This window comes from Ptychodera flava, chromosome 9 (genome assembly GCF_041260155.1).
Source record: "Ptychodera flava strain L36383 chromosome 9, AS_Pfla_20210202, whole genome shotgun sequence".
NCBI classification, from domain to species: Eukaryota; Metazoa; Hemichordata; class Enteropneusta; family Ptychoderidae; genus Ptychodera; species Ptychodera flava.
The window spans coordinates 15,334,565-15,359,575 of NC_091936.1; the positions used below are offsets into that span (position 1 = coordinate 15,334,565).

The window sequence follows — 25,011 nt, forward strand, 5'->3', positions numbered from 1 at the left end:
ACTATGTCAATTTGCACCTTCCCCGACTGGGAGGGGGACTAAAGGAGAGACAGAGACATCAAACAGATAGGTGGTGAAAGCAATGTATATGCTGAAACATGTGACGCAAGCCCGGAGAAGCATCATTACGGATGATGAACGGGTAAAAGATCGACAGAATGGTCAACAGTCTGGGCGAGACGGGGGTCAAAACACAGTGAAAGAACGCTGAAAAACTATAGCCTGCTATAAGCACGTAAATGGGGAGAGAGTGGGAGGGGAATATGTTATAAACGAGAGGGAAGGACGAAGGGAGATGGGCAGTAAGGCGAGAGACGGGAGGAGTCACTGATGTTTTTTCCTTTGACGACTTTGTAAAAACAAATCTCTATTAAGAGGCACTCACCACTTTGTAACATTTTTAAAACACATTTTTTTAATGCCAACGGTCGATATTTGATCGACTTGGCGACTGCGCGCGGATCGCGAGATATCGATAAAAACTGTCATTTCCCGAGCGTATTTTTCACATCCCGAAGTTTTACGATCGTTCTAATTTTGACTCGAAATCCCCCGAAGGTTTGTTGTTGTGCTGATTGACGATATGTTCTATAGGAGTCTACAATAAGTTCGAACGACGCAATTAATTTACTTCCCACTGCAAAGACTTTATATACAGCATTATGCCTTTACCTCAGGTAAGTTTTTAAAAACTTCTCCTTAGTTTTTGTCGTTTTCATTATTCTAAATTTGTTGTATTATATTTTTAACCAATACCACATAAACATCAGTTTTTACATGTCAAATATTAGCCGCCTCCGATGACTACATTTTGTCGTCTGCCACACAGTACGCCGCGCGCGTGGTATGCGCGCGTGGCATGCGTCTATGCATATCACGCGGCGGCCGCTATGTATCAACCGCACGTAACTGTGCTAGTCATCTTTGCCAATTCTGGTGGAATCAGCAAAAATTGTTTTTCGTTTATACGCCAAGTCAGTAAGATTCAGCTTTCTCCCACAGGCCATGACCGATCACCGACGCCAGTGGTACTGTGGCGTACAGCAGCGTCAGCATAGACTCGTACTCCATAGCTTATATAGTTGACAATGGCCCCAGTGCCGAACGTTCGATGTTCGGAAGCTGAATTTAGGTGGGCCACCGGAATTCAATTTTTTACTTTTTTGAAGACATGTTTTTATCGATATCTCGCGATCCGCGCGCAGTCGCCTTGTCAAATATCGACCGTTGCAATAAAAAAATGTGCTTTAAAAATGTTCCCAAGTGTGAGTGCCACTATTAATATGCGGTAGATAAGGATGATAAATATTAGGACACCGGAACGGTTCCACAGACGCCAGTACTTTGGCTTAAGGTGGACAAGAAACAGACATGTTGATGTCACAGGTGGACAGCAAACAGACAGACAAGAATTGAATGGGATGGACGAAATTTCGAAAGGACATGAAAGGAAACAAGCCCATGCACTCACGAAAAGACAAAGGTTTTAGGTAACACTCAGAGGCGAATCATGCATTTGCATTTCTGCTACTTACAGTTGACATATCCCCGTCTGGGATGTTTCCATCGTGCGATTGTCCTTTAATCTTTCCATTTGCTTTTCTCTCTCCTCCCCAGACATCTGTGTTTACGATGTCTGGTAAGATGATGGTTTTGAATCGCGGATGTACGGGAGAAGATTACTGCATCGAAGACCACAAGACGTGTAATGGTTTAATTCGCACAGGCCTGTGCTCGTCGTGTTGTCAAGGAGAGCGCTGTAATGCCGCCGTCTCAGAGAACATCACGTACGATCAGGAAGCAAACAGAAATGTCGGGCGCACTGTTGTCCCATCGGGTTGCATACCGTTGTTAACGAGTGCTCTATTTGTTTACGCGGGTTTCCCACAAATGTAATATCCTCTTATGATCGTCTGGCTAAAGTCTTTAAAAATCGTCTTGAAGCTCGCAATTTCGATTAAACGAGCCATGATTAACCTCGGCTTTTCTCCACGTGTACAATTTGATCATCTCCGAAAGCGGCGTGCATTTTCAGACGTGACTGTGTGCAGGTGTTAAAAAAACACAAACAAACTGCCTTGACCAGACATTTCAACACATACGCTCCTGTCTTGCAGAAGAGCTGAGCCAGCGTTTCTGTGTTGGTTACAATAGTCAACAAAAACCTCGAGCTTGATGAATTTCTAAGGTTCACAGTTTATCAAACTCTATCGCTCACTACAGGACCCTACAGACTCAGACTCGACTAGCTGCGAAAGATGCGACTCTGCGTTACCGTACCTGCTTGACAAGAGGATTCGTCCGATAAAATGAATTCCCCGACCTGTTTTTCTCGGACACTCGGCCGGCTTTCTGACATCTTCAGCGTTATTGCCCATGATCTCAACAGAATGAAGGTGAATTTTATTTCTTGATTTTCAATTTTCCCGATTTTTTAATGAAAGAATCTGACACCGTTAAATGTGGGACGTAGGACCGGTATACCGAAACAACTGTAAGGGGTTTACAAGTTTTCAGACATCTAATTGTGGAGCAAGAGCTGTGTGAACTTAGCTAATAATAGAATAATGTTGAGCCATCGCTGATAACTGGGAATATTAAAACTTGTGTACTTGTACGCAGCTATTAGATTCTTCTTACAAACTGAATTTTAGCTAAACACGTGTAATAAGGTTTCACTAAATTTGATAGCATTGCTTAATTCAATTAGCTTTACTCAGATTTAATAGACTCGTGTCATTCAATGAGTTTATTGAATAACACCAATGATATGCTAATTTATATTTGACGCCTATGCTCTCTGCTGACCAGTACTTGAAGCTTATCGTTACAAAACTGGGCAAGTATATCTTGTGACTCTTGGAGAACGAAAATACTAGTATGCAAATAATTGCGCCCTCACACTACCATAAGCTTATCCGCAGCCTTTACCCTTTTACCCGCATAATCAAACGTTTATTGCGCTTCTACATACAGAAGTTGCTCTTTATTACATGTATCGATAGCGTTGTATGCACAGGGAACTACCTTCTCACATGAACTGGCGACTCTCCAGAATTTGAATCGGGAACAAGGAAGAAAAGACAACGAAAAAGACATTGGTCATGTTAAAAAGCTTTGAGTATTATTACCCGGCAGACTTCTAAATTTACACTGAACCACAGTCCCTCGGAGGGACTGTAACTAAACTGTACAATGAGTTACCCATTTCCAGTAGGAGCTGCTGCGCAATATGCTTGTTATAAATTTATCTTCAAAGCTTTTCTGATAATTTTACCATTAGATCTTTTAGAACTTGTAATGTTATTTTTTATCTCCTTTTGAAAATATTTGTATAAACAAGTACTGGTATTTTATACTTGACTCTTGTTAAAGGAGGCGGAAATCTATCAAGGCCATTGAGTTCAAATAAAAGTTTATTGTTATCATAATTACTTTTATGAAAATGTATAGCTGCTACTAAGTTCCCATATTTTTTTTAATTATAACAGTAAAGCTACATACACTGGCAGGCCGGGCATTTTGATGGTTTAAGTTTGCTATGTCCGAAACGGAAAATCAAACACATGCACAGGCCAACATGTGCACCTTTTGCACATCGATTCTCAAGCTCTATATAATACTATAGTTGGATGCACAGAGCGTGAGAGTCAATACGCAAAAAGTGCGCCTGTGCACTCGCCTTCCCATTCTCAGAACCGGTTTAGCGAATGTGGAAGTTGTCTATAGATTTTCTCTGTGAAAACAAGAATTTGAAGAAATGTACTGGACAGCGTAAGCCTACAGCTTACTTGCACGCTGTGAAAATAGTACCTTAACAATGAAGGCGTGACAGCTTGAAATGCCCCTAGCAAACAGAATTCAACGAAAGGATACAAAAACAGAAGAAAAACAGATACTGCAACGCGTTCTCCTCATCGAACACATCTACATTACGCAGGCTACACACAACCTCTCGAATAAAAATGAAGTTTTATCGTAATACTAAACGCTGTCTTCTACTGTGATCCGGAAGGACCGTTATGATGGACAGGTGGCCATTTGTATTAAAAAAAAACCACGCAATCAATTTATCAAATGATGCAGAACTTTCCGATAAAACTGATTAGCATTGTGATAACCTCGATTATGATGAAGGAGCGGAGGACTCATAATAGTTATATTTAATGATCTCAGAGTTCATCTGCTCAACGCTTTGCGCATGTGTTCTCGTCACTGCAAAACACATCATGTGCAACGGTGTTGTCAGTTGTGTATGAGAGAGAGGGGCAGGGTAGGCTCCCCCTCCCCTTTCTTTCGCTTGATAATATTAAAAGATGAAATGATGACGACGCTACACTTTATCGTAATGAACAATGAAGTTATCTTCATCACTTTGAGGCGAGTCAGAATTACTGCTGCATGTAAACATCGATTTTGTTGTTTCACGTGGCAGAAGTTGCATCCTGTGAGATAAAACAAACAAACAGAACTCAAGCAATAAACAATCAAGCAAAAAACATAAGGAAATAAATAACAAAAGCCGTACTATTTTTGGAAGAACCTTGGAAGAGAAACGAACCAACAGCTTTTCTTGGCTTCAGTGAGACAAAAAATGAAATGAGCATCCTCTATCATTGCATGGTAAATTGGTAAATGGATTTGTATTTTCATTAGTCACGAGTCCATGTCTGCAACTTGAGAAGACTATTTTCAGGATTTGATATGTTCCATGAAGTCATTATACGATTATGCATGCTTAAAAATAGCAATTCAATACAGCTTTAACATTTAAAGAAGGTAATAAAATGAAGTGTCTCTAAGAAAAGCCCCGTATCCGTGTATGTGATTAAGATTTCCGAATTGAACCTCAGGCCAGGGCTGTCGTGCGCCGCCAACGACAAAATCACGAATCATTATTTACTCACGTTAAACAATTCTTTATTTCATTCTCCTGCATTTATGAACCATGCTGCCAGTTAAAATAGTTATGGATGCTTCCCTTAAGGAAACATCTGTTGACACCGATCATTAAATCTAGAAAAAGTCATATTGTATTGATGAGATGTGGATGTCAATCGAGATTTTCATGCAAGGAAACTAGTCAACAGCACATTTATTCGTAAAGCCACAAAAGGAACCAATTTACTGACGAAACGAATCATAGTCTTACAAGGTACACAATTGAAATTCCATCTCCGAGTCGACGTCTGACGAGAAAGGCCCTCAAAAAGCGCAAATCAGTTACCTACTTTGATTTTCAAGTTGTACAAACAAAGAGTTATACGATGAAGATGTATTGCATATATTTCACTGAGGGGGGGGGTGGGGGGAACTGATTTAACTGGAAAAGAAGGTACAAAAAATAACTATGCCTCATTATTATTCGACCTTGCAAAATGAAACATCATTTTCGATAACTTTCATTCAATAAAAAGCAAAGGCTGCTTGACAAGAAGAAATTTCTCAAACTACATCAACGTCCATAAGAAAACCTTTACAATTCTTTTTCGTGTTCAAACGCGAGGGGGCGATATTCTTGAGCCAACACTTTCATTATTATACCTCAATAATCTTTTCCAAATACGAATTTGAACTCCCGAATAGTGTCCGTAACTTAATGATAGGCAAAAACAGGTGAGAGAAAATATAAGCATTCCAGAATTTATGGCACCGTGACAAGATAGGATCTAGTAGCATCCGAAATTGCGAAATAAATAAATAAAAATAGATTAATTAATTCATTAATTTCAAACATAAACGAATGAATCGGTCACCCATCTTTCGCAGCAGGAACTGAACATACAGGGCAAGCCATACTTTTTCACTGTTCATGTGAAGGAGGGCGCCGCCTAGAGTTTTCAAGTTATGTGTAACACAAGACAGTTGTATACTTGGCAGAAATGCCAACCGACCGATAAAGCGTTTGTAATTATCAACAGAGCGCTCCGGGTTTCTCTCACTCGTGACGAGAAACAGTCCTAATGTGATAACACAATTAATTTAGCCGAAAGAACATCCTCTGTTTGAATATCTTTGACTTTGACCTGATTACAAGCGAGATTGCCGTACCTTGGACGCCTTCTTTTACTGAATTCTTCGAAATCTCCTAATGGCAGTCTTGATCTCGGCTAGATCCAGCACTCCATCAATTATTTAGTCGCAGAACCCTGTTCTCGCTCTGTATAATCTTTTAAAATGTCGCCGATGGAATAGTGGAACAAGATTGACAGGCGAATTAATGGTGCTTTCGGCTTTGTAACTACTCCTTTTTATCTGGGTGATCTATGTTTGGAAAGTCATGGGCGTTCCGGAAAAGTTTTCAACCGATGCTTGGACGCAAATTACCGCTAGGTAGTGCCACGCGATCTTTTACAAAGTTCGCCGGCGCTTTTCGCTCCCTGAGGAGTCAAGTAAGACAAATACACATATAACACATACGTACATGTTGGCAAATTAAAAGGGCAGTGAAGAGTAAAATCATGCGCTGGATTTGTATGCGGTCGAATCGGATGTTTGCGTAATCATTATTGCCAGCAATTGGGCCGCAGCCTTCCCTAGCCAAAATTAATATACCCACAATTACGACACAAAAAAGCAATCTTCTTAGATGCGCCTCTGAAGCGAGGTGAGGCAACCAATCTTGATTGACAGACGGGAGAAAAAATCGATTCGAATCGTTCGCAACCCTGGACAGCAAATTCCCTACAGAAACACGGGTAGTCATTGTGCTTGATGTTTTAAGTCGGCAAAAATTCGAAGAAAAAAAAGATGACATCTTTGCCACTACGGTTGAAAAAAAAGACACATCACACTCGGTCAAAGGTTAAGTTTAAGTCCATGAAAAAACAGAAGTATCAGTTCCGTGTGTGTAAACGGCTTTAGACAAATTGTAATAAGGGAACCCGGTATGCACCACTTTCGGTAATGATTTTCAGTTTACTTGAGAATTAAATTTTGCGGGCGTGCAAACATTGATGCAATGGCAGCTAAACATATAAGGCGTCAGGGGTCCATTACGCAAGAATGCTTCGACCAAATCAATCGATCCAGGTAGATCTCCTTCCCGAGTGAGTTTTTAAAGTTACCTGGGGACGCTGTCCCGCGTTTTTTTAATCTTATGATGAGTGTACATTTCTAACTCTCGGAGCGCACTCCCGCGTGGTAAATGCAAGTAAATAAAGAAAACTCCTGTTTTTTATAAAACGCGGGACGAGTTTGCCGTAGTAAGAGACAGCCGTCGTCCTTTTCAGTTCCCGAGGGATAGCATAACGGTGCGTTTTATCTATTCAGAGAAAAAAAGAAAAGTTTAATCAAATGCATGCACTGCGCAAACACTTAAATGTTTATCCTTGAAATACAAATATTGTCTCGAAGCCAAATTGATGTGGGTCCTATCAGGCATCTGTAAACAACGTCAGAAATGCCCGAATGCGAAGAGAGAGAAACAGTCAGAACCGTGATTCTGGTATCAGGGATTCAAAACCTCGAGCTAATTTCACAGGTTTCTGTCACATTTCGGCGGAGGAAATGAAACTTTTATTTATCTTTGGGGAAACAGAATTGGCGGGCTTCGACATCAAATTTGGTCCAATTGTGTGCTATGATAACAGCTGCCTAACAACAATTACCAGCAGTTTGCCGTGTAAACATTGCAAACGTCACTAACTGTACACACTCGGTTTTGCTCCTTTCACTAACAAGTCTTTGAAAAGGGTTCCTCTTTTTGTGTGTGTGTGTGTACGCGTATACCGAGGGCTGAGGCACATCGCGCTGCAATACGCGCGCTCAAGGATAGACGCCGAGAAGTGGTAATAATCTCCACTGAAGTCATTGGTTGAAATAAGACGAACGGCGGGGCTCTCTCGCTTTTTCTGTCACTTAAAAAATCGCCGACCGCGGTCTCGTCACATGGAAACTCCAGAGGCAATTGACGCGAACGCATCTGATAAAACTGGGGTTACTCCGCTAAGTGATAGATAAAAGGCAAGTATACGATTAAAAAGCATGGCTTTTAGTATGTGTTTCCTTTTTAAGATAATTGCTCGGTTTAATTCATAGTTGATTTAAGCATCCGTCCGCAATTTTGAATTTTACTCCAACATTTAAAAGTATCTGAGTTTGAGTTTCTGCCAAACCTTCGTCGAAGTAAAACGGTTGGTGCAATGAACTCATGGCAAAGCCCACAGTAGCGAAATTGGATATTTCTGAAAGCATTTTGAGTCAAAATTTCTGGCTGCGGAGATATTTTAAACGCATATTTTTTAATCATGTTTCTTTTCTCTACTCGGGTTATTTTTCAGCGCGGTTGTTTGGTTTGAACAATCACGAACATGTAATTGCGAATACCGTGTTACAACTATATTCTCAATTAGCGAGTGAAGCCTTTGCTTCAAGGCTGCATTTGAAATAGGAGATGACTTAGAATTACTCTATCTCACCAACACCCCAGTTGCTCGTGAAAATGGAGCCATTCTGTTACGTTTGATGTTGTGAGCCAGTAATGTGACTATATAGCGTAAATTGAGGGGGAGTGGCCCCGAATGGAGATAGACAGTCGGCCTTTATCTTCGGAGCGGCGCGCTTTCTTGCCTTTGCTATTTAGAACGGCGCATAGCCTATTATGCAGGTGTTAGTGCTCGCTTGGCATGTCTTTGAAAAAGCCATACAGCGCTTTCTTTATTTGAGGAGCTAAATGTTGTGACTAATTACACCTCGAATTGGGCCGTTCATAGAGGAAAGATTTAGAAAATTGGTGTTCTGATTGGCCCGCCTTTCATTAGGGTAATTACTCTATTATTGTAATCAGCTAGTCTCGTACTTTTACACCCTCCCGTTAAAACTGAACATTTGTGCAGAAAATCTTTTCCCGTGCCGCCATAAAACCCGCGTCAGTCACCTCAAATCACATATATTTATTTATTAGCTCATAAATTCTTAAAAGCGGAACGACAAGCGATGGAGAAGCTAGGGAGCTCGTATTTTTAGCACGTTGTAGAGTACTGCCCCCGAGGGGGTAATCGGAACAGCAGTATTGTTGTGCATGTGCTGTACGTTTTCAATGCGGTCATATCGAACTCAACGTGGGTTTCTGCTGTATACTGCTCAACATCGTACAGAATTCAGCATGTGTTTTCTTTTAGATAACCAACTGGTCGATACAACATGATTATAAGACTTGTCATTAGCGTACTGTTGGTTGCTGGTGTGCACAGTCAAGGTAAAATATGCCTTTTTTCTCTCATTTATTCTCCTTATTTCGAGAGCGAGCGAGCGTCGCGATGCCCCGTTCGCTGTAGCAGCCGCCATATTCACGTTGACATGACAGTGTGTGTTGGTTTTGCTAATGGACCGGTTTGTTTACTTCGTGAAAAAAAGATCGCGACTGTTGGGAAAGCTGCTTTTTAAATGAAACTATGTGCATTTTTTGTGCTTTGACCGTTCTCTCCGGTTTAATTTCCCCAGATTGCTTGCTAGTGCGACTAATTGGCCCGTATTTTGGCATGTGCGAAAACTCGACACGAATCCTGTGGGATACCGTGTACCACTCACAAGCCTTCGGTCTCATATTTCAGTCGATTTGCCGCTTTTCCAGATCGGTAAAATAGCTCAATTTATTTAACTGAAAAAGCGCCTCGTTTTTACGATTTCAGATCCACATTGTTGCCATAACGTAAACAGCCACCCAGAATGCCAGAATGTGTGCGACCAGGTAAGACTTCTATTTTTATTTTGCGGGGCTTCGTTGCAGACGCCTTTTAGTGATTCCCTCTGCACAGTGTAAATGTTAGCGGCGCGATCGTGCTGTAATAATGGATTGTCGGTGCCCACGTCTCTCTCCCCCTCACAGAGTAATCCTCGAAATGTCGCTCGAGAAGTCGGCAGACAGCCCCTCGATTTGAATACAAAAAACTCGTGAAATGGCTCTGTGAAAAGAAACCACGACGGGCTTGTAAAGTTATCAGTCTTACAGATGATTTCGGTGTAATTATATCAGATGTGTCGAGTACGCTACACGAAGTGTCGTGGTGCTTGTAGGGCTTGCACGTCAACTTTGTAATTCGAGTTTCAAAACCGCCCATTTTTTTCCCTCGCTCGACCTTCGTGTTTGGTGCCCTAGTGTCGCCCTGAACTGCCACAGCGATGAAAAATATGGGGGAATTGTCGGATTGGTGTTTCTGAGCTTTCTGCGTAATTGGGGTCAGGGGAAGTGAACGGACAAGTATTTACATTTTGAGATAATTTATCATTTTGCAGGTCGCTGTCAAAATTTAGTCAACATTCTTTTGTGTGTACATGCTCCTTCTCTGCCGCTATGTAAACCGACTTTGCCTCAGTCGGCCGTCTGAAATATGCCGTCTTTCACCACGACCCCCTTTCGCCAACGTGTTGTCCCAGAGCATAAATCAAGCCCGAGTCAAATGCTTGCGAAGTCGAGCATTTTCGCTGTCAGGGTTCGAACACGCTAAACTGGAAAGAGCTATAAAACTTTTATAAGTTTCCAAATGGCACATAAAACCAGTCGAAGTATTTCACGCTTGCCTTCACTCTCGGGCACTCTGAACCTTACTTGTTGCTGCGGCGCGTTCGTTGTCGAACAGTCCGCAAGTCGTCGTCAAAAATAATGCTTGTAAGTGGGAAAAGCATGGGTTATTTCTAAAACCGTTTGAATAAAAGCTAAGTTGTGGAATGTCAAAGGTTAAAATAATGCCCGCTGCAATGGCAAACTGCTTTGGGCAGGCTGTATTTTTTCTGTAGTCTGAGCGTTATAGCGCACGGCAAATATATATGTATTTACGGATAGTGTGCGCTGCTATTTTTCTCAGTGGTAATTCGAGTTATTTTCAGCTGTTTTGTTAGTTTTGTTTCACCTGAGAAATAAAAGCGAATTCGGATTTAGAAATTGAGTCTCGGAATTGCTTTTGTACAGAGCAAATGTGAAATGCCCAAAGAGATGGAGCCTGATTGCATGGGGTATTAGCAGCAGAGCTTTGGAAATAATGGATTTTTTTTTCTGCAATCGTTTGATGTCAGACTAAGATTAAATTATTCCCCTAGTGTATTTGTCTAAAATGCAATGTCTGACTGCTGCATTTTCATGCCTAATTTGAGTCGATTAGTATGAAGGTTTGAAAACGGATCTGTCTGTCACTCAAAATCCGTGAGTAATTCTGTGCTATTTAAGAAATGATTTCTGCGTTTGTGAAAGCGGCTACCGATACAAAAGCCCCCTGAATGCTGCACCATTACCGCGTATGAAAGAAGTGCAGGTATAGCGACACAGGTATTTTTTTGAAAAAAGTTTTCCTTTGTTTCACTGTTTATTCAGCGCAGTTCCTGTCTAGGCAAAAATGGCTCAGCTCCTGCTAGTTTTTTTTGTACTCAATTCCGAAAAAACTACAGTTGGTGACCCCGTAATGTATCCCAAGTGACCGTCTTTTTTTTCAGCGCTTTTTTTTTGTATCGGCCATATATCCAACTGTGCACTTCAATTAATCGGATTAAAAAGATATTAGCGGCATTAACACCCTATACAAAGCAGTTATGATGATTAAGTACATATATTATTTAAATATTAACTGTGTTACCAGACTGATTGCTGATAAGATAATCAGCTTTTGATGGCTGGGGTCCTAACACAAAACCCCATATATCTATTGACAGGGGCAAAATGTCTTCTTGAAGGAAGACATCTGACATATCGTATGCACTGCCGGAGTAAAGTGATACCCGAAATTTGTGAATATTTTGTGTTTTTAAGTGAAATGTTTGGATTAATGTGTACAGCAAGGGGGGAATGGGATTGCATTATTGATCTAACAGCAGGCAGCGCTATTGCAGCACTGTATGCCTGCTTTGTACAATTCACCATTGATTTTGTTGGTGTGCAATAAAAACGGGTGTTTGTTCTAAGGGTCAGCTTTCCACTCAGCCCAGTGCTATGTTTTACTTTTCCTCTCCCCCCCCCTTCTGTGTTTTTTTCTATCAATCCAACACAGTGTCGTGCTGTGTTTGCATTACTCATATAGCACCATGCACCATATACCTGCCAGGAAAATGACTTGATGAGAGAAATTGGCGAATCAAAATTCCGCTTGCAAATTTGAGTCCTGGGTCGAGGGAATTTGGGCAGGGGGGCTTTGAAAATAGGTCGAATGCAATATAATTTTCCATCTGTTGTTGAAATGATTAAAAAAAAATGGCAGATCTGTGTGGTTGTTGTGGGTGATAACTGTTGTCGTATGAGGTTATTTTCCTAAGTGCTTTCCCCTCCCCTTTAAAAAAACACCCTTCAGAGAGTTGATGGGTCGGTTAATGATATCTGTGTCTTTATTTGGCTAATATTTGCAATTAACATAACAGGAAGTGTTCATTGAAGGAATGACATTGATCTTGGTGGGTTTCTCAGCTTAACACAAATGATTTTAAAACCGGTCTAATTGGGTCGGAACAAAAGAGTTGCCAGCAATTAGCGTGGACACTTAAATCCCCTGTCTCTATTGTCAAGGTCTTCTCACCAAAGAAAATCATTAAAGTGCCCTTTGTTTGAAGCTACGAAAATCCCCCTAAGAGTTTATAAATCCCTCCGTGTTTTACAGACTTATTCACACCTGCACGTCCAAAGGGATGTGTTCACTGCCTTGCACTCCCTGGGAGTTCTGTGTTGTGGTAGCCGAGCAGAACTTGAAACTCAAACTGCTTGAACTGGCAGGAAACTGTCCAACAAGGTGTTCCAGGCCATTTATGAAGCAATATTGTGAGAAAAGTGGTGAAAAGAAAGAATGTGCAGAAATTGACAGTTAAACGGAAACATAAGGGTTGAAAAAATCTGGATGTCAATTTTTTACATTTTTTCAGAAAATTCAGGTTTGAACACATACAGATAGCTGTTGTTGACAGTTTGAACAAAACATTTATTGATTGCCTGAAAATGCACTGTCAATACCCTTTGCTCTGTAGTTTAAATTTAATGAGAAAAATCTTAAACATTCATACTAGTAAAATTATTAGAGCCATACAGTAGTTTTCTGTGCAAAGTTACCCATTCTGTTACTTATTTACATTAAAAAAATAGTTTCGAAGTCCACATAATTCATCTGATGTCTGGCTGAGTTTATGAACAAATTAAATTTTCATGTTTTTATCAGTATCACGCAGAAATGTGTTTGACTAGTGTAAAGACTTAAAATTTATGGTGAATCTATTTTTATTTGGCATGCCATATTTGCCAGGATGTGAGTTGAAACATAACTGTCTATGGAATGTTTTATTTCACTCCTGACAATATCGCACTGTGTGAACTTAAAAAAGAAAAAATTAACTGGAAAGTAGCGTAATATATTAAAACCGCTGGCAGTTTGATAATGCATGGCTTTGCGTTGGGTGTAGTGTTTCCCAGGCACAGAAGACTGTCCACATTTTCGCAATTTTGAAGTAATTCAGGAAACAGCATGTCAAACGGTGCAGGAATTATCAAAGCGGATGGAAGCTAATAGTTAACAGTTTGTCTTCTCCAATTCCTGCCGCACAGTGTTGCTATAGAGCAGACAGCTTTCCCCAGTTAAATACCGCAATCCGATGATTTATTGAGTAGCACAATGGCTATCAGTTATTTTTTAATCAACAACCGTATACTTTTATATGGTTTTTCACAGTCTTGGAAATGGGACAGAAACCATGTGGTTAATATGTATTTCTTCAGAGCTTTGGCTGGCGTGCACCATGTCAGGAAAGTGCTGCTGACATTTGCGGCCGTCGTAAAACTTTACGATTGTTAGGAATAGATTGGATTATTTCTTGGTTTGTCCTTTTCACAAAAAGATACCTGTCAAAGTGACTTGTGAAAAGACTCTTTTTAGGAATATGTGTGACAATTCAGCTGTTGCAATTGTTAGAACACTCATTCGTGCGCGTTCGTCGTCTGCAGTTGAGTTGAACTCCTTATCTGTGGTATGTATGTATACAGCCATGAAACTTCTAATGACTTACAGATTTTCTCTGAAAAAAACCCACCAAAACTTGTGAAATACGTTTGCTCTTTATCCAATCGTGAAAAACTGAAAGAAAGAAATAGAAGTAAAATATTAAGAGTGGATTCCGTCCCCAGCCAGGGGTTGGTGATATTCTTGGAACTTCCTGTTTCCCCGACAACCGCTATTGCCAGAAGATGATGTGATTATCATTCAGGATGATGTCGTGGACATGATAATTTAATATTATCAACATCACCTAATTCCATCTGCGGTTGTGTGTTGCTCAGCTCACAGTCGCCAGTTTCTGCTGCGTGCGCGTAAGCAGCTTGTCTTGTTGGTTTTCTTGATACTTCTCTGACCGAAGTCCGCGTCCTCTGGGACGAAAATGAACGCTAACCAGCGATCAGTCGGAAAATTGAAAATTAAATTATAATCTTTTGCAATTTCAATGAGGTTTCTTGTCAGGACATTTTTATTCCATGTGAAATAGGTGATCTTCCAGTTTCTTTCGTGACTTACATTGCCCTGGTCCATCTCATTTTTTTAATGAAGTGTATTTCACTTTAATCACAACATCGGGTGCACCATTTATCAAATTTTTTTTTTGTTTCTCATGACTGTAAAGGTGTCAGACAGCTAGAGTTGCTGATGTTAAACTCTGTGCCTGAGATGAAAAAAAATACCTTTTTCAAAATTTTTTTCTAAAATTTCATACTTTCACTAGTGTGAGTGAAAATGTTTAATTCAGCATACATCTTATTATATTGTTCACTGTGTTGTAGTGCTGTACCGGTATTTTAAATTTTGGCTCATCAATATTGAGTCGTTTAAAAATACATGTCGGAAATCCGCTTTATCGGGTAGAAGAAAGTTTTGCATCTTGTCTTGTTCAGTACATTTTTTTTTGTACGCTTTCTGTTATCTTAGTGAACTTTTATCTGTTTATCCAGAAAAAAATTGAAAACAAGGATTTGAGCTAGAAATGCATTGCCCACTTGCAGATAACGCAGCGTGTAACTGCCAGTGTGGGTTAAAAAAACCCAGTAGCTCTCGGAGTATTGTTGAAAAGCGTGTAGGTTGATTCCACATTGAAAACCCCTTAAATGAAATTTAATAAAAACAGTTAGATCTTGTTCAAAAGATGCCTCTGAGAAATCTAGTCTTCTTATTCCTTTCTGTTTTGGTAGACATTTGAGCCTCTTTTCATACTGATGTGTGTGTATGTGTGTATATATACATACATCTATATACCCCTGTCTATGTTGAAAGCAAAGAGAGCTAGGGGCTATGTATGGGGCTTACCAGTGCACATACACAGAAACACGACTGAGAATAGCCTATGGGGGCTGCAGTTGTTGATACATAGTACATTAATTGCATGTAGAGTGCCCTGTGGATACATCTTACTCCAGACATTAGAATAAGTTCGTTGATGTCTTTATTATAGCTCTTGAGTCAAACTCCGTACACACAGTCTGGAATTTTGCCTCCAATTTGAAACAAAATCTCCGCATTTTTCGATCAGGTTACAAGCGTTCATTGAAGGATTGATTTCGTTTAAACATGATTGCAAATAAATGGTTTCTATTTCTTTCTGTCTCTGACTTTTTTTCCCCTTCTCTCTCACTCCATGTTCAACCTACAGATGGCTCTGGAATCAACACAGGCTGGTCGGCAGAGGCATGTCGCAAGTCTTCGCAGTGATTGTCCGATGACTCTGGTGAGTGGATGGTATTTCTGTTGTGGGGTATGATGTGTCTGTTTCAGTTCAGGTGTTGTCAATTCACAAGCTCAGAAGATCTCCTTAAGATAAAGTACACACCAAAGAGAAACTAGAAATGACACCACAAACATTTTTATCTAAAAATGCCAACACTTTCAGCACCAAATTTCTAGGATAATCATCATGGAAAAGACAATTTTTTTTAGTTTTTGCTGTGATATGCATCACATGAAAGTTTTCATTTGCCGATAATCTTGTGTGACAAGTCATGTGGAAAGAAAACAACGAAGGAAATACGTAGATTTGACAGCGTGAATTAAAAAAAACTGCTGATGTCAGACAAAGTGGCGGGCACTTACATAACTTTTCTATCATCACTAATAGTTTGCTACACAGCAATAAGCTGTGAAAACAAACAGAAAGCGGGCAGCAATTCAGCAAACGCTGAATTCATTTAACATGCATGATCGCACCCCACCCATTCATGTCCGACTGGTATCGGTTGGTTGTACTGACTTCTCAAGAAGATGCCATTTGATGAAAAAAAAATAATGAGGTTGTGCAGGGATGAAGATATGGGAAAAACAACATCAGGTCAAAACTCTTTCGTGAATAATATGTGTATGCCAGTGAAAACATGTCTGCATTCTCACACAGCCTAATACTTAAGTAATGAGAAATGTTTTACTTTGGGAATCAAAAAATCGTTTTGCAGCAATCAAAGTTTATTTTCTTTTTTCCGTTTTTTTTATTGAAAACTCAAAAATTGAATTCTATAGAGTGGACACTTGTTGAGCAAAGCGCTGTATCACAAGTGTGATTTATATTAATGGGAGCCCGTCATCTTTTATTACTTAAATGTTGAACAAAAAGCAAAGATTATTAAATTTTATGCCCAAGATGATGGAATAGTATGTTCACATATTGAGTGTTAGTGATACCCAGTTGTAAAAAAAATTCTCAATTGCCTGTTATCAGTTGAGAGAAGTCATCAGGATTTTTTCGCCGAGAGCATTTTGTTTTCTGATTTTGATGAAATTGCGACTGGACGCTATGGAAACAGTGTGCCTGGCATTGATCCATTGTCAGCCTCTGACGTGCTGCGCCAGTAAAAAATATGTGCCACTAATAATGGATGACAACAGGAAAAGTGTTAATATTGACAGTGCCCCTAGGGGGACTGACAAGATGGCAGCATGTCAGTAAGGCGATTTCAATATTGCCTGAACCGTCTCGCTAGGTTCCAGTGTACGACAGAAAGACGCTATTAAGCTAATTCACCAGAAGATGTGGACCCCTTTGTACCATAAAGGAAATTTGGATGAATAATGTATGGCGCTCGCAATTTGAACATATTAAAAAAAATGCTTAAGCGGGTTAGGTTCATGAGTGATTTGTTAAAAAAATGAACTGATCGAAAGATTTACAACAAGTTAATTCAGAAAGATAACACAGTACCACGAATATTGTTTTCGTTTTTTGTTACTTTCTACAGGGCGAAAAAAAGATTTAAGAATTTGCTTTTTATTCACTGCTATATCTTGATTCCAATCGGCAACTCTTTTACAAGAGCGATGGCGTGATTTACGTGTCTGGTAATTCTGTTCCATTTGAAAATTAACCCCATGCTAATCGTCTTGCAAATGTTAGCAGTGTCTGCAATGGTTGAATTTTAAATCGCGTAGAAACAGCATGTGGCTAGGGCCAGCGTCGAGGACGTGCAGAATTTCAGATGTGACTCTGCTTTTATGAGATATTTTGCGTGTCACTTTGATTGAATATGGATTAGGTTTGGATGATGTCAACGGGCTGACATTTTGCACGGTGAACCCACTCGATCATTCCTACCAAATCACAAGAGTTTATGACCGTGTTTGATGTATGCGTTTAATAATGGAATAATTATATCAGGATTTATCTGTTTGTTTGTTTTTACATCTAACACGGATGGTGAAAACGATGTAGAAATTGACATCCAAGCCACGGCAACCATTGGATGGATTTCACAGATTTGCACCGAATCATTAACAACCGCAGGCATCATGGCTTCAGCATTGCTCGATCTCCTATATTTTCTCCCCCAAATGTAAACTTCATTTTGAGTGACATGATCATTTTTTCTGGATCAGTGCTGTCTCGTCTCAATCCACTGTCTTTCCGTTCCTTCAACCCTGCAGCACGAAATTTTCAATTTACATCACCTCCGAGTGCATTTACTTTTCAGACCTTTTTTTTACTTGGCCATATGCGTTCTTAACTGAATGCCTCACAAATTGATGTTCAGTATCTTTGAAATCTCGGCCTAATGTTCGAATGCCTCAGCGCTGAGGTTCCAACACAAAAGCAGCTTTTTTCTTTTCAATGAGTGTGCTGTGAGTGGTGTGTCCTTGAAATGATGTATCTGCGATTCTCAGTTCTGGAGACACAAGACAGACAGTCTCCCACCTATCTGTCACGGTCCAATGAAAGTTTTGACAAGCCCGTAGGCAAGTTGAACAGATTTGGGATTCAATTTTCAATTTTGCAATTTAGAGTCAAATTTTGAGTGGGACTTTGGAGTGAAAGGTTTTCTGATTTTGGAATTTTTTTTCTCTTCTATCTTCTCAGGTATCGTTTTGGCAATGTGTAAACGCAACAGCACCTGGTAAGTTTTTCATTTTTTAAATTAGTTTTCCAACACAAAAAGAGTGAATATGTATCACAAATTACACCAAAAAAGTAGTACAGTGCTTGTTCTAAGGTGATTTTCAATTACTTTTCTTTTTTGCTCCCAAGTTATATAGTTTATGCATCTCTTATGCCAGTTTTAGAGCTTCTGATTGGCTGTTGCTATGGTAATTAGACAGAAAACCATGACAACAGGACATCAGAGCTGGCAAGTCTACATCAGCTTGAGTGCTTCTTTTGTTCACGTTATACTCTATTTAGACATCAATATTAATTTATTTTTAATGGGAAATGCCCTGCTACTCCATTAGAGATATCTAAAATTAAGTTAGCAGTTTTCAGGTTGATGTGTGACAAAATAGGTAGTGTCCACATAGCTTATTCTTCCCTGTCACATTGAACTAATTCCTCGGTGATCATGTTGCTTGTTCGTGCACTGGTTGTTCAGTTTATGTTACCCAGAATTCCTAGCTGGTCACAAATTAGCACCAAGGTTTTCTAAAAGCGTTTTTTTCCGCAGTTTTTAATGAAAACAGGTATTGCATTTTTTTTGTCCGATTCAAGAGGTCACCCTCTCTCACAATCTTTACAGTTCTTAAAGAACATCACAGCAGTTGATCAAAAAAGGGTCTGTGGTGAATGGTTGCCATGGTAGCCAGAGATGTGGGGATGAAATGATAAATTACATCAGCGCAATTTGTTGAAATTTTTGGCAGGAAGACCATGATTGCAAAAGATCACACACAAACTGAGAAAAAAATGTGATTGGAAGACTCTTTCTGGGAAAAGATCACACTTGCACAAAAAAAATGAGCCGCGTATCAAAGGGGGCAAGAAAGCGTGTATTGTCAGAGCAGAGGATGCCGTCACAAATTGCTGATGTCTGATGAAAATTCCAGAGGTTGTCGCCATCCGGTAAAACGAAGCACTGGAATTTTCAAAAAACACGTCTTTGTTTGGAGAAAAAAAATTGAATTTTAATTGAATCCTAATTGACAGTGCAGAGGTGGAAAATTGCTCGAAAAACTGTCTGTGACATCTTATTACTTCCACGGCTTCTGCCAGTCACCCAGTCATGTTACTAACAAAGTGACTAGCGTATCACTTAGAAAATTTGACTTTTGATTCGGTGATGACAACCTTCCAGAAAATTCCACCGTCTGCAAAGATTTGCTGCGGCGTCAACTTATCAAGCCAAACCCATTACCGTGGCAGGAGTCACTCCTTTTGAAAAATTACCTCGAGCAAAATTGAAATTTGGATTTTCACAGAGTGGTGCTGGGATCTTTTTTTTAAAAGATTGGCATGATAAAATTGACAAGTTTTCACATTCAAGATAGCCGCATGTTTGTATTTCATGCCTGTCGGAATACTTTGTCCCAGTGATCAGCCATCATTACTAATTACTGATTTTTTTTCCTCAGCTTGAAATAGAGGATGTTTTAATCATACAAATTGATATTCTGTTCATTTTGACTGTCTTTCAATTTTTCAAAGTCAGAGTTTTTTCCGGGACTGTAATCCTCTTAGGAAATTTATGAAATAGACCTCAGGGATAAATTTCGTAATTAGAATGTCTCAAAGAGTGAGAAATCTGCAGGTTAACGAGATTTGCTGGGGCTTTGCGGTCTTCCGTCACATTTTGATGGTGTTTCCTGTCGTCTTTGGTGCCAAGATTCTGCGGGTTGTGTGCATGGAGGTTGCAGAGATACTTGTGTCAGCAGATAGATTGACTGTTAGACTTGAATATTGATTGTTGCTTTGTGTTGAGTCTTCACACCAGTTTTCCTCCCTTTCTCTCTCCCTCTCAAGTCGGTGAAGTCGTCAATAGGTTTGAGTTGTACTGTGCGCTAGCCCGCGAGCAGCCAGGCGTGAAGGCAGCGCCTTAGAGCTGGGTAAAGACGGTCAATTTGTTGGACTGTAGTAGAATTGTCATTGTGAGCACCTATAGTCTTGTAATATTCAGCCGGTAAAATTAGGCTCCATTTGTAAGAATGGCGCAGTTTTCAGCTGAGTAGCTTCCCCCAATGATTCTGAATGGTGTATTAAGGTTAAATAGCGCCGGATTGTTTGTCTTTGAACAAAACCATTTGTCAGTGGCCATTCATGCTGGCCACAAAGGGAAACCATGTGTGCCTGCCTGCGTTGCTTTTCACTCCCATCCCCTTCAATGGGCTTGATTTTTACACCTTGAAAAAGAGTTCTGCGAGAGATGCTATCCGGGGTGTGTGTGTCGATCAGGCAGTTGGACAGCGTTTGAGCACACAATTTACCATCCGCTCTTTGTTTTTAGAACGCCCTGATCGCTGATACCTTTTTTCAGACGTAGATTAGGCAGAAAAAGAAAAGCATTGGAAGATCACAGGGTATTTAGCGGCTGAATTTACTTGCAAAGAAATAGTGTTTAGAGTTCATTGTTCCTAATGGTAACATTAGCCTGCCTAATTACCCATTGTTTGTTGGCAGCTTAATTGATTTTTTTCTTTTTTTTTTGGTGGGATGTGCCTGGTTCAAATCCTCTCCACCACAAAGACTTTAAGAAAATCACCTCAAAAGAGAAAAACGGATAAAGTGGAATCTCAAAGCAGTTAGTGTCAGGACGTACTGTGTGCTGGGTTTGTGTTTTCTTTTGAGCCCCAGTGTGAGAAGAGACAGCTAACAGACAGGGTGTGTGTGTGACTTGGTCGCTGTATTTCTGACGTGGGGGAGGCAAGGATGTGGGTCTTCCAACCCTTTCTGGCACACAGGGAAGGGAAGGGTACCATGCGGAGGGAAGGGTGATCACCAGTTGTAAACCTAACATTTTTCTGGTGTAGCGGGGACAAAGTGCAACAAGCGTCCGCGGGAATAAGACGTACCGTTGATCTTATTGTCAGGCGTTGCATGCTTAGCCGGGCAAGGAGGAAACGAAAACAAACACACCCAGGGTGGCTGTGTTTGATTAGGAGACTTTTTAAGTTGTTAGACACAAACAGGCCTTCACCGTGCAAGCCCCCTGAACACTGAACTGCAACTCAACTCCTACTACCTTAAGTTTATCAGCCCCAAGCAGAGCCCCTATGATTTACGGGTGTTGTCAGCGACACACTGTGCGAAGCTAGGCTGTGGCTTACATTGGCATTCTTGTCTTTCAGCCTTAGTCTTTGAAACTCTGATTTTGTACTTTCAGCCACATTCTGACTTTTAGCTCTGTGTGTCGATCATATTAAAGTTCATAAATTGATTTTATCCAACATATGCAAATCACACAGGCATGCATGCAGTCATATAAGATCAGGTGGTGTCTTAATACCGTTTTAAACAAAGAAAAAATAATTTTATAATTGGTTGTTCCCATCAAATTGACAACTAGATTAGGGTCTGAATTCATATTTCATAACCTGCAAAATTAATACCAGCGAAATAAATATGATTTTGGTTGTAGTCCGTGATCAATATAAACTGTGATATGGCCTACTAGTACCCTGTCATGTGTATGTTGCAGTCGCACGGTGCCTGCCATCTGCACTCATGGTTTTAGAAATGCAGGGAAGCACAGAGATGTCTATGCTTTGTTGGCATGTAAGACCGTCAACGTGCATGAATGTGGAAACGATATTATGTTGGAGTGGGAAGCTGTTTCTCAACCCAGAATTTCAGCCTCCCTCCCCACTTCCCCCCTCCTCAGTGCCACAAATAATAGATATTGTATCAATGTCAGTGTGAATACACTACTCAGAAAATCGTCCTTTTTAGATATACAGACGGCACTCTGAAAGCTGTTAACGCGGAGGCAAAGGTCAAGGGTCAAGTCGGCTTTCTGCAGGTCTTTCTTTCTAGAACATAATTAATGAGCCAGGGAGTGTATACCAGCGCAACAGCTTGCCAGGACATCCAAACATGCCTGTCAAAAACATCTGTACCTCCAAGTCTAGTATACCGAATGTGGGCCAACACTAATCCCCGAATGTTAACGGTTGAAATAGAACGAGATAACCTTTTTGTTTCAGGGGTCTCGTCAAATGTTTTTAGCGTTTTCATTTTTTTTTTTCGCCGTGGAAATTTATCATCACAGATGCGGTTGCCACTGTTGGTTAGGAGTATTTGATATGGTTAGGGGCATTAAACTCATAAAGAATGGGGAAACGTCGCATGCTGTTAGGGCTACAGTGATGTCTCACAACATTGGTCATAATGCTACACTGAAGGAATAGATAAATACGCATGCTATATACTGGTGAATATGAAAAGCTGTTTTGAAATTCTACTTATAAAATTAGAAAAAAATTAATCAATTATACTTGTCATGGCTGACAAAGAATGCTGCCCCCTCAACCAAGAAGTATTTATGTTTAATTTCATCAAATGGGAATTAAACACACTGAAATGAAACAGAGAAAATAAAAACAGACGTTAAAATTGTCTTTATATTTTCTCAAATTGCCAGTAGGTCACAGTACTGGCAATTTAGCTCACAGACAACGTAGACAGAGGCTATCAGTAGTTGAGTACTGGCGGCGGCACAGTTGACTTGACACGCAAATAGTTTGGTTGTTTAGAAGATAGCAAAGAAACTAGTTAAACAGCACTTCAAATGGACACCTGCGCTGGATTGTCCTGATATTTTGACAACACCTGTATCTATTGAAGTAGCCGACATTGGCACTCTACCGCCAAATCAACCGATAAGACTGGGCTTGCTTACGTGTCAAGAGTCTCCCATTCAAATGCTTGTTTCTCTGTTCTGGCTGAAACTGTACGCTGCATCTGATTGGTTGTCTCCATGGTAATTATGACCTTGCTGTCTGTCTGTGAGTCTTCTTCTTTTAGCTCATCTACGGGAAAAAAAACATTTCCATGTGCATGAGCAGGAATAAAAAAATTGTGATATTCGGGGGGGGGATGTAATCAGTTGAATGTCTATTTATCCTTGCCTGTCGGACTTTGAAAAATGGTGATCTGTACTCTATAGTTTGTTAATAATGAAGAAAAAATTTACTGGCACAGAAAAAGTATTTTCAGCCCGGTGTTTATCAATATTTAATAAATCTGCACTTTGGCTTGTCAGATGACAAAAATACATTGCCAAAGATGGCCCAGGCCATCTGTTGTCGTGTAGCCAGTTGAAGCAAGTGCGATATTCTTGTGTGGAAAGAAAATTACCCGTGGACTATTTAATTACAATTTTTAGTGTTATTACTTGATTTACGGTCGTGTTCTTTGGCGCTATTAAATAGCAGAATGTGGTTGCTGATTTATGTCTGTTATGTCAAAGTCCTTAAAATATATGCGTGTGTGGTGACTTCACGGTTGCCTTCATTCATGCAACATTAGTATGCAAGACGATTTTCTCCGCTTCCATTCACATGTTATTGATTATTTTTATCTCTGCCTTATCATTGATCGTACTGTTTGACCTGTATTCTCGTCATGTCAGAATATTTTGATGTTCGGCGTCATTTATTGAGAGAAATTGGCTTTTACTATTGATCTTGCAAGCAGCAAAATATAAGTTTCGCATTCGTCATCTGTTTTCTGGTACCGGTATTTCCTTTTTGTTGTTAATGTATGCAAGAGGGTGCGTATTTGTATGCTTTCGAAACAGGTTACTCACTGTTCAGGGAGCCCATGTCAGAAATGTGCCAGCGATTGCTTATTAGAGCAATCCTGCTACCCCAGAAATTGGTGATTTTTTTCACTTATTCATCTGTTTTTTGGATTGCAAAGGCCCAAGCCATCAAAATGTGATAAAGAAAACAAAATTAAAGATTCAGAGGGGGGGAAAATATTCCCCGTAGGAGAAAATAAATGCTGACATATACTACAAAAGAAACCAAATTAGAATAAAATGGAGTCGACTTATATATGTTTCAATAGCTGTCGCTGTGTATTTGTCACTGCAAGTGTGTAGCCTGGACTAAAAATAGCCACATTTCGCAATTTATTCAGAGTAATATCAGACCGTTAGAAAATAATACAAGTATTATCACCCTTTCATGAAAATGGTATTAATTTATTGATGATGAATGTAGGACAAAAGGACACAATTCACATACCATTGTAAAGGAAGTAATTAAAAATTTTTTTGACATAGCTTGTTATGTTGGAGTGTTTTGTGCCTGGTTTCTTTTTGTGATGGAAGTTGAACTTTCTGTCAGTGATACTGTAGGTGCCAGGCGAATGTTAGTCTCACAGTTTTCAATCACATTATTAAACCGCTGTGTCCCGAGGCATTCAATCTTGAGGTAAAATGTAGTCACGGCAACCTATCAGTTGGGGTAATGTCGGTGGATGAACGCCAGCCGATCGTCATTGTTCCAAGTTCTCGTGCAATTTTCCTGGTGTTGATTAGTATTTGGTAGATGGTATCGAATGGTTCAATCTCTGGTTGACTTTTTTACCATATTTTTTTTTGTGCAAGCTTTTCCGCATATCAAGCTATGGATTATCTAATATGGTATAAGTATTGTGGGAACAAAGCCCCGAGATTGAGTCATGCTAAGACTGAGATGATTACAAGGAAATGCGGTCAATTTGAACGCTGGCAGTGTATCCATAACGCACCAACTCCAAATTCTAACCGCGTTTGAGGTGTGTGTGTGTTCGAGTATTTGTGAAACTTGGATGACAATACCAGCCAGACAAGAATTCAGGGAAAACAGCTCTTGGCTAGCTTTAAACGAAGTGGAT

The 25,011-nt window shown here is 40.0% G+C and overlaps 1 protein-coding gene across 2 annotated transcripts in view; it reads left to right on the plus strand.

Annotated features, from left to right (window-relative positions):
• The first annotated feature begins 7,430 nt into the window (after positions 1 to 7,430).
• Positions 7,431 to 25,011, plus strand: part of LOC139140118 (reversion-inducing cysteine-rich protein with Kazal motifs-like) — a 64,046-nt gene continuing 46,465 nt past the window's right edge. Inside the window, exons 1-5 of one of the 2 annotated variants that reach the window (XM_070709152.1) lie at positions 7,431 to 7,965; positions 9,123 to 9,199; positions 9,633 to 9,691; positions 15,598 to 15,672; positions 18,283 to 18,319. In XM_070709152.1, the coding sequence (XP_070565253.1) occupies positions 9,145 to 9,199; positions 9,633 to 9,691; positions 15,598 to 15,672; positions 18,283 to 18,319 (226 nt within the window). In that variant the 5' untranslated portion in view covers positions 7,431 to 7,965; positions 9,123 to 9,144. Of the gene's footprint in view, positions 8,764 to 9,122; positions 9,200 to 9,632; positions 9,692 to 15,597; positions 15,673 to 18,282; positions 18,320 to 25,011 lie in introns of both variants that reach the window. The other variant, XM_070709153.1, reaches the window with a different exon arrangement.